The 10,101-nt window shown below is 35.2% G+C and overlaps 1 protein-coding gene and 1 pseudogene across 1 annotated transcript; both read right to left on the reverse strand.

Annotated features, from left to right (window-relative positions):
- Positions 1 to 36: 36 nt before the first annotated feature.
- On the reverse strand, positions 37 to 1,785 carry LOC110702194 (xylulose 5-phosphate/phosphate translocator, chloroplastic-like). Its single transcript, XM_021879880.1, has one exon. It carries the CDS (start codon positions 1,451 to 1,453, stop codon positions 221 to 223), a length of 1,233 nt encoding a protein of 410 aa, XP_021735572.1. The 5' UTR covers positions 1,454 to 1,785; the 3' UTR covers positions 37 to 220.
- Positions 1,786 to 2,970: 1,185 nt separating this feature from the next.
- On the reverse strand, positions 2,971 to 7,503 carry LOC110702231 (annotated as a pseudogene).
- Between the last annotated feature and the right edge of the window lie 2,598 nt (positions 7,504 to 10,101).

A 10,101-nucleotide genomic window follows, 5' to 3' on the forward strand; every position in this document is an offset into this window, starting at 1 on the left:
AAAAAAAAAAAAAAAAAAAAAAAAAAACACACAAAGTTCCCAAATTAAAACACGAAATGAGATACACTCATACAAGTCTAATTTAGGTGTTGTAGATTAAACAAAAAAGGTCCTATAAAATTCTAAGTATCAAGGCAACATAATGCAAACAATGTTAAAACTTAAAACAACATAGCCAAAATTTTGCTACAACAAAAAAAAAAATCTGAAGTACTGTTTTTTAGCTACTCTTCTCACCTTCAAGCTTCTTCTTGGCCTTCTGAGCTGCATTTGCTTGTGAATACAAGAACGTTCCGAAGATGGCGATGGCGGAACCTAGAGCATTAAGAGGCCTAACAGGGTTCCTGAAGACCAAAACAGTTGCCACAATAACAACCACCCTCTTCATAGTATTGCCCACTGAAAAGGTAAGTGGGCTAATCTCATCTAATGCTTGGTAAGATGACTGATTATAGAGGTGATAAAACACCCCAGATATCAAAACCCAAATATACAATGTCATTGGATTACCAATTGATTCGATCGCTTTGTGATAGCCTTGAACCCATTGAGGCCCTTCCACGAAACAAGCAACCGGAAACAAGTAGAAAAAAGAGATTATACTAATCCAACCATACAAATTCAATCCATCAACCTCTTTAAAACTCTGTAAACTCTTCTTAGAGTAAATATTTCTCAGTACAAAACCTACATTACTAATCAAAGCACCCCACAACCCTTGCAAATTAAAGGACACCTCGGTGACCGCGGCAAGGGAGCACCCGAATACAATGGGGAGGATTGAAAGCCATATCGAAACAGGGTACGATTCGCCTAAGAAAGTGGAGAAGATCACAGAGAAAACAGGCTCAGAGGACTTGATCACATGAGTGAATGAAACAGCCACCTTAGAAAAGGAGACACAAGCAGAGATATGACCAATGGTGTGAAAAAGTGCAGGACCAAGAAGTGCTAAAATGAAGGGTTTGGTGATTTTTGGAGGAGTTTGAAGCTTAAATGACCAAAGAGATAGCATCCAAATTGAACCCACAAAAAGTTGGAAAGAAGCTAAAAGCCAAGGAAAAGGGAAAATGTTCAAAGCTTTTTTGTTATAAATGTTGAAAACAATGTTTTGGAAGTACCATAGCCCAAAAACAAGAGCAAGTTTTAGGGTTTTTGATTTGGGATTTGATTCATTGGATTCAGAGGGTAAAGATTCAGGGGAGGTTGAAGATGAACAATGTGGGATCAAAAAATGGGATCTGGGTTTGGTGGGTAGTTTTGAATTTGTAAATGGGGTTGAAAGATTTCTGGGATTAGATTGAAAATGAATAAATTTTGGGGATGAATTTGCTGAATTTCTGAGTTTGAGAGTTGAAATTGGGGGAAGGAGAGAAGAAGGGTTTTTGAAGGGTTTAAGAGAGTTGTTGAGAGGAGAGAGAGAAGAAGAGGGTAGCAGATTTAAAGCTAGCATTTTTGTGGGAACTACTGTAACAGGAGAGAGAAAGAGGTGAGAGAGGAGAGAGAAAAAGTGAGGTGATAAAAGTGAATGGTGGAGGTGATGACACAGATTAGGAACTCAATCTAAGGAAAGTTTTAGACGTTTAGGGCTTTTGTTTGTAACTTTTGTACTTGTATTGACTTTGTGTGGGCTTGAAATAAGATATGAATGCTGGACCAGGTGTGGCATCAGAATTGCCTAATGGGTTTCGTGTGAGTTTGATTGTAGTAAGTGCTCCTACGGTGAAATTTGTTTGAGTTGGGTTATTTGAGAATAGTATCGTAAAAGTTGTGTGTTTTTATTTTATATCGAAGAAAAATTGTAAAATTTGCTTTATTGATAAGGATTTATGCAAGATCGAAAAGAGTTTAATCTTTCAGCTACAATAAACTGATATGAGTAGAATCTTTCGTTGAGAAAGGTTGTAAAACACGTCGATATGAAAATGGTATAACGAATGTTTGATATGTGTGGCAATTATGGCTTTGTTAAATGGAACTTTTTATTTGATTCAATTGTTATGTTTTTGTAGATTTAAATCTCTTTAGTAAAATGATTATTTTATTAATATTCGGTGAATCAATCCTAGTGTTAAACTAATGCAAAATATTGTTAGCTTTCTACAACATATAATTCTAACATTGAAAAAACGGTAATTTTCTAACAGTTTTTATCGATGAAGTTTGTGTGTTGGCAAGAATGAAAATGTATAACGTATACAAGTATATGAGTAATTAATAGGGCCTTAATTAGCCATATGTCTTATAACACAGATGTTCTTATGAACATATATATGCATAATGATATTTTAAGGGTGTAGTGGATGATCAATTAGTTATTTTTTTTTATTTTTTATTTTTTTATTTTTTTTTTTACGGATAGTTTAATTGGTTAAAGTCTTGACCTGAGATCAAATTATGTCTTGTTTGTCCTCGTGGCTCTCTCCACACATAAAATAAAAAAATTTAAAAAAAAATTAAAAAAAAAAACGGGTGCAAAAAAAATAAATTTGTTGTTATTTTTGTGTGGTGTGATATTAGAGTATGTACTATCTCTATTTGAAATTATTTGCAATAGGTAGACATTTTTTCTCACACTTTATGTTAAATCGTTGCAAATAATTTGAAGCGGATGTAGTAGATCATTTGTACCATTGATGTCATTGTACAGTTGTGGGACTCGTGGCCTAGAGGGCTAGAGGAAGGGATAACACCTTCTAACATTGATGTTGAGTGTTTAGTTCCCAATAACCACATTTTAAGGGTGCAAATTTACCTTACAACAATATTAAAAATACTGTTAATTAACAACCCTTTCAAAACTATGGAGTATGAGAAACTTAATTTACATCGCCCTATTATTAAAATTCCAAACAAAACTTACCAAAGACATGAATAATAGTATAATACTAGGGAGTAGGGACAACAAGACTGAAGACAATTTGATATTATTTCCTTCATTACATTTTATTAAAAAATAAATGAGTAAATAAAGACAACAATACGTTCACATAAATACACAATATTCCGTAGTAAATAACTTGGATTAAATTCAACAAATGTAATAGGAGAAAGCATGAGAATTAACATCATTACATCAAAGTAATGATATCATTTACTAAGTGATAGAGTTAAATATTTGAAGGAACAAAGTAGATAATAATTAAGGAAGCAATTTGAAAGATAAACCAGAGCCATCAAGTTTTTCTTTCATGAGTTTATTCATCTTTTCGACCAAGGCGGGTGAGAAATGATTGGTCCAATCTCCGACCTCTCCTTTCCTAAAATAGCTCTTCTTCTCAAAGAACTTGTTAATTACACCACTCTTATTAACCTCCTTCATATTCTTAATGTTGCATAATTCTATAATTTGAGTTATGACATCTTCACTTTCTTCTTGGGGAGAAAAAGGCATACCTATAAATTCAGCCACCCTCTTCAAGTGAGGTTTGAGATCATCTTTTAAGTCTTCGTACTTAAGAAATAACACTTTATCAGGTCGCTCTAAACTCATGTTCCAAAATTCAAGAACATGCTCGAAATAGGGCCCACCCGTGAATTTTCCTTCACAAAAGTCTTCAAAAAAATTCTCAAGAGATTTTACAATATCTTCATTTTCTATCTTTTTCGCATACTCCAAGACGAAGTAATAGAATGAAACAAGAGTGTCCAAAGGGTTACGAGAAATATACAGAATCCGACACCCAGAAGTCTTAATAGACTCCGGAAGGGATGTGTAGGGGACATGAGTGCTAAGAAGCCTAGGTGACTTAAGTTCATTAAGATGATGTGGTTGAGGATAGGCAAAGGCTTGGTTATACCAATCATTCTCAAGGTTGTACACAAGTTCTTGTGGATGATGGGTGAGTAAAGGACTATGATCAATAGGATGATTTGCGCGTTTAACAATTCCAAAGAGTAGAGATTTTAACCAAGTTGTGCCGGTTTTTGGAAATCCGGCAATGAATAAATCACTATCACGAGCAATAAAACGTTTTTGAAAGGTGAGGACATTTCTCAAGGTTGCTAAATCATGCAAGTAGCAAAACCCCTCATACTTAACTACTAAAAAATGAAGGTGTGCCCTTCATGGTACACTTTGGAAGGGTTTGAATCAATTTTTGAACTTCTCCTTCATGGACGTATATATCGTCCATTTTATCTTTTTGATTTATAGTGAATAAGTTTGTATTAGGAATTGAAATGAGATACTATGAAGAAGATGGTAATTTGTATATGTTTGATTTCTCACCACACCAGCTCTTTAAGTATATATATTCTCAATAGAAACCATCTAAATCTTATCTTAAATAAAAATAAAATCAAATCAAATCTGGTCCATAATCCATTGTACATTTGTACTAGAGTATAAGCATGCACGTTACGAGTACTAGACTTGAGAAAAGACTTATAGCACTCACATGCAAAAATGCAATTGTCCATTTGTCCTTCAGTTTTTGTAAACTACGGAGGGATTCTCTAACTCAAATAATCTATTATAGCACTCAAAGTACTTTCGAGGGATTTTCTGACTCAAATAATCTGAGTCATTAATGACTCTAATACCATGACGTTGGTATTAAATTGTGTTTAGATGTTATCATCTAGATACTCACAATGAATTATATCAATACCAACAAAACAATTTTGCATGCGTTGGTACTATTAAACCAGTATTTTGGTATCATGATAATCTAATATAAAGTATAATTTAATACCAATGAGTGTTATTAGAGTCGTTCATGACTCAAATTATTATAGGTAGAAAATTCCTCAAGTACTTCCTCTAATTTTTTCTTTTACTTGACTTGTTTTATTTACACCCTTTATATTTTAATAAGTGGTCTATTTTTCTTAGCATATAGTATCAAGAGGAAGAGTAAAATACATTAATTTATTATTGAAGTGAAGTAGGTTAAAATTAAAAAATAAATATACATATAAAATACATTTGGAGTGGCTCTGCTATTTCTTTCCCTTGAGGTATAAATTAAAGCACTTGTTAAGGGCTTGTTTTATTTCATCTTATTTTTGTTTATTTAAACTTATCTGATCTGATCTTATCTGGTCTGGTCTGATCTGATTTTCTGATATAAAGAAAAATTATATCAAGTGGGATTTTGTTCGATTCGTAATAATGTGTATTTTATTAATATGTGATTTTTATAATTTTTTCCATTACGAAATTAAAGATATTTAGCAATAAAAAACTGAACATAAAACGATGACCTGATCAGAACTTATTTTTTCTAAAATAAGTAAAAATAAGTTGAACTAAACAAGGCCTAAGTTGTTATGTCCATATATATAAATATATAATTGGCCTAACTCCTTTGGGTTTTTTTAACGTTGACAATTAGATATATTAATTGTTAAAATTATGTGTTGGAATACGTGATAATATAAAACAAAGGTAACAACTAAAAAACCGAAGTACTACTGATTGACTAATTGTCAAGAATAATTTATTTTCCATGTAGTAGGTTTAAACAGAAATCAATAGTGGTTGATTTGTTGTGACATCAAAGATCTTGTCGACAATTTATTAACAAGGGAAAATTCATTAGCTAAAAGTTGGTGATACATTAAGGCATGATATTAGATTTTGTCTATATAATGTCCTTTGTAGCTCCTTTGATTTCTCATTGATTAAATAATTTAAACCAAATCAAATATAATGATCAAACAATATTTCCTTGCATCAATTGAAAATATAATAATGAAAATTACATGTCTTAAATTGGATATTTGTAAAAACATTATTGAACTGATAAATTGAAGCGGAAAGATCAAACCTAAGCTACCATCACTTAATTTTGATACTAGTATATACTTGTACCAAGCATTTGTCCGGAAGGATAAGTGGGAGATTGAAAGGAGTGGTGTCCTTCGAACAAGTGTATTATTTCGATAGAGGGTTCGGAATTATTAGAAAGCTAATTATTTAGTGAGGTTGATTTATCGGAATGCCTAGCTGGAGGGCGCTTCCGATTAGTAATATTAATGCATAATTAATATTACAGCTTAATTTGAAACCTTTTGGGTCACACCCAATTGAGTAAACCGAGCGGATTCCGAGCTTAAAGCATCAGAAACCGAGTGTCGTAAGTCGAGTCAAATTTAGGAATCGACGAGACGAGAAGTCAAGCAAACAACAAGTTACAAATATAGCCCTAGCGTCGGAATGGCCCGAGCAATCCGAGGGCTGGAGCAATATAGCTAGCCAAGGCCATTACCGCAAGGCAAGGCTCGTCCGCAAGCTCAGCATGCCATTTCACAGTTTTGGTTTGTATATTCATAATGATACCATGAGCGCTTTAGGGCGTCCTCAAGATATGTTTTCAGATACCGCTATACAATTACAACCTGTCTTCGCTCAGCTGGCCGCATATACTAGGCGAGCTAGCAGCACCAGTCGCACCATCGCGAGGAAAGCAGCACGCAAGTGCTTGCTGGGCATCGCACATAGTCGCAGCGAGTGTGCGAACTCGCTAGCAATAGCAGTGCACGACCACGCATAGCAGCCCGCATCAGCAAGGCTTGCTATTGTGGGCTGATGCGAAGGCCTTGCGCACGAGGTAGCAGCGTGCTAGGTTGCGCTTAGCACGAGCATCGCAGCAGCAGCACACAATGCGTGTGTGGGCTGCAGGCTGTGTGTGCTGAGCTGCGTGCATGCACAATACCCAGCTAATAGGCCCAGCCAAAGGGCCAGACCGCCAACGAGGCAGCCTTGGCGCCTAAGGCTGGCAGCACCAGCTGGGGCGCAAGCATTGGCCGTGTGTGGGGAAGCTGGTTTGTGTGGGTTGCTTGGGGAGCAAGGGGAGCGTGGTCTCCCCTTGTGGTCCTCACCTAACCCCTTGCTCTCCACTTGACACTTGTTGTTTGTTGATTAATTTGCATTTTAATTTATTTTTAGAATTAAATTAAATTGAACAAATGCCTTTTTACCAACTCTCCCACATTGATGGGAGATTGGAATTCGATGGCTCATTTCTCTATAAATACTAATCATTTGGCATTGGGAAAGGGCACTTGAGTTGTGAACTTGAAAGGATCTCCACAAGCGAGAACACTTTCGTTCTAATACTCGATAGCCTGCTTCTTACTCAAATTTCCAGCCCCTCACCATTAACATCACTATCCCTACCTCTCTTTCTCACCTCCTTATCCACCTCGACTTTCATATCATTACCCTCTCCACTACCCACACCTCTCGGTATATATACTCCTCTTCTTTCCCACCTCCTTTTCATCAAGATTACCCTTCCCTGCTGCAAAGACAATAGGAAAAGAACCCGTGAGGTATTGCTGCTGCACACTCGCACTATTACCCACCTCAGCCCCCAACGTAGCAGTGTTCGAGGCTTCGGCCAGCTGCAAAAATCCTTCACCCCTCAATTCCTCCTCCTCCTTTTCTATGATGGTTGCTTCCTTCAACTCCCTAACACCTACCTCCCTATCCTCATCACTCTTTTCCCCCTCCTCATCCACCTTCAAGACAAACAACTTCTTCCTAGACAGCATAACCGCATCAATCTCCTCCAAGTCCTTTATTCGCCCTTTTCTTGGTGACGCCTTGAACCATCTCCCCTATCCCAATTGCTTTTTCTTTGACTCCTCGGAGACCATATCACAATCTTTCTCAGAGTGGCCAATCACACCCCACTCAAAGCAAAAGAACGAAAGCCTCTCATAAGCGAATTCTATCAAAATCTCCATCCCCCCTTTATCACGAATTCTCTGGAAGTGTCACAAAAGTTTCATAATATTAATCATCACTTTTACTCTACGAAAACGTTCGAGCCCAAGAAAGTCTTCCTCGATCTCCATCACTTCACTCATGCTTGCTACTAACTCACGAACATCCTCATCCGAACGACAATTGAAAGGTCAAAGTTTGGTCAAACTAGATAATCAAATCAAATCATATAAAACAAAATAAGTTAAGATAAAGAAATAAGTTTAGATCAGATCAAATAAACGAAAATAAAGTAACTAAACAGGGGCTTGATCAATCATTATTCAACAAAATTTTGTTAACTAGATTTAATTATAATTACGTACATTATGGCAGATAGCGAACACATGAATCACGATTAATAATTTTTTGTTTTCTTTTTGGTGCAAATCACGAGTAATAATTTAAATATGCATAATAATTCACCACTCATCAACTAATCTCCAACAACTCCCGTACTAGGGCTGGCAAAAATTGACCCGACCCGAAAACACGACACGAACCCGACATGAAAATAGCGGGTTAGGGTTGAGGTTTTCGACCCGAAAATTTAAATGGGTTGACACGAACCCGACCTGAAATTTAAATGGGTTAGGTTAAGGTTGAAAATCCCAACCCGAAATTGACCCATATAACCCGAAAAAAATAAAATAAAAAGCCTAAATAGATCATCATACCAGCCCAAATTCAAAATGAGCCCACCTACTAACATAAAAAACCCTAACTCCTCAATTCTTTCTCACTTATACTCAGCCGTTCTTATTCTCCTCCATTCTCTCTCTTAAATTTACTCTCTCTTCATTCCCTAAAATCTTCTCCAACCTTTTTTTAAACCCTTAATTTCTATTTAATCCTTGGAATTCTTTTCATCAATCTACACTTCCTTGCGTTATCTCAATCTCTCCTTCATCAATCCAAGGTTGTGTTAATCCTTCGGCGTTTTTCCACCACCATCACATCACGCTTTCTATGCTTCATCAGCCTCCTTCGGTGTTTTATGTTCTTTCTATACTTTCTACCGCTCGATCGATCTAACAACAGCAGGCTGCAAGCATCAACCTCATCGTCATCGAACAATATCTAGATGATATTTCCGCAAATCATTGAAATTGGAGAAACGTTTATGTTTTTTTAGTTTTAGATCTTATGTAATGTAATTTAATTTGGTATTTTATTATCTAATTAAGACTCTTTCTAGAAGGGCAGCTGTTATATGTTTATGATCTACACTTTTAATTTGTAGATGGTATCAATTTGATTATTTATCAATGATTTTCTTTATAAAATTAAGATGTTAATATTTAAAATTGAAATGGGAAATATTAGATCTGAAAATTAAAGTAAATTCAAAATCGAAAAAAATGATTTAAAAAAAAAAATCAGGTCATATTCGGGTTGACCCGAACCCGAAAAAATCAGGTTAGGGTTGAGCTTTTTGACCCGAAAAGTTAAATGGGCCAGGTTCAGGTCAGGGGTATTCAACCCGAAATTGAATTGACCCGAACACGAACCCGACCCGACCTGATCCGTTTGCCAGCCCTATCCCGTACAAGAAGTCAAGAAGTGATACAAGTCTTCTTTTTTAAATAAAAAAAAAAAAGGTGATACAAGTCATACAACAACTCATTATAACAGTGGTAAGGTTGAAACAAGTATTGAATACAAATCAAATTCAGCAACGTTACATCAATCAAAATAAACTACGAGTAAAGCATAATGTTGATCTACAACACTTAATTAATGTACATATTTTTTTGATTTATTAAAGTTGTAATCTAAAGGACAAGCCTGAACCTTCAAGTTTTTGCTCCATTAACATGTTCATTCTATCCACCATTATGGAATCACTGAGATAACGTGTCCATTCCTAAAGAAAGTCCTGTTCTCAAAAATTTTGCCAAGAGAAGCATTTTTATTGATTTCAAGTTCTTTGAGATTGTTGATACTGCAAAAGTCTACTATTTTCTTGATAACACCTTCGTTCTCCTCCTCTTGTGTTATGAATTCAGCCAACTTGTTCAAATGAAAACTAGGATTTTCTATCAAATCCTCGTACTTGAAAAATAACATTTTGTTGGGTTGCTCTAAACTCTGCTTCCAGTATCTAAGTACGTGTTCATTAAAAACGCTACCTTGGTAGAAAACCTAAAAGAAATCTTCTATACTAGGGGGCTGAAAATCTTCGTCTCCTATCAATTAATCTCTTCATCATTCAATCTTATTAAATTTGTAATAATGTGTATTTTATTATTATGTAATTTTTATAATTTCTTTTTTACAAAATTAAAGATATATAACGATAAAAAACACATATAAAACGATAAATCATGTTTAGAACTTATTATTTATTATCTTATCTTATTTAATCTGAACTTTACTTATTT

The sequence above is a fragment of the Chenopodium quinoa genome, unplaced genomic scaffold (genome assembly GCF_001683475.1).
Source record: "Chenopodium quinoa cultivar QQ74 unplaced genomic scaffold, ASM168347v1, whole genome shotgun sequence".
Classification (NCBI taxonomy): Eukaryota; Viridiplantae; Streptophyta; class Magnoliopsida; order Caryophyllales; family Amaranthaceae; genus Chenopodium; species Chenopodium quinoa.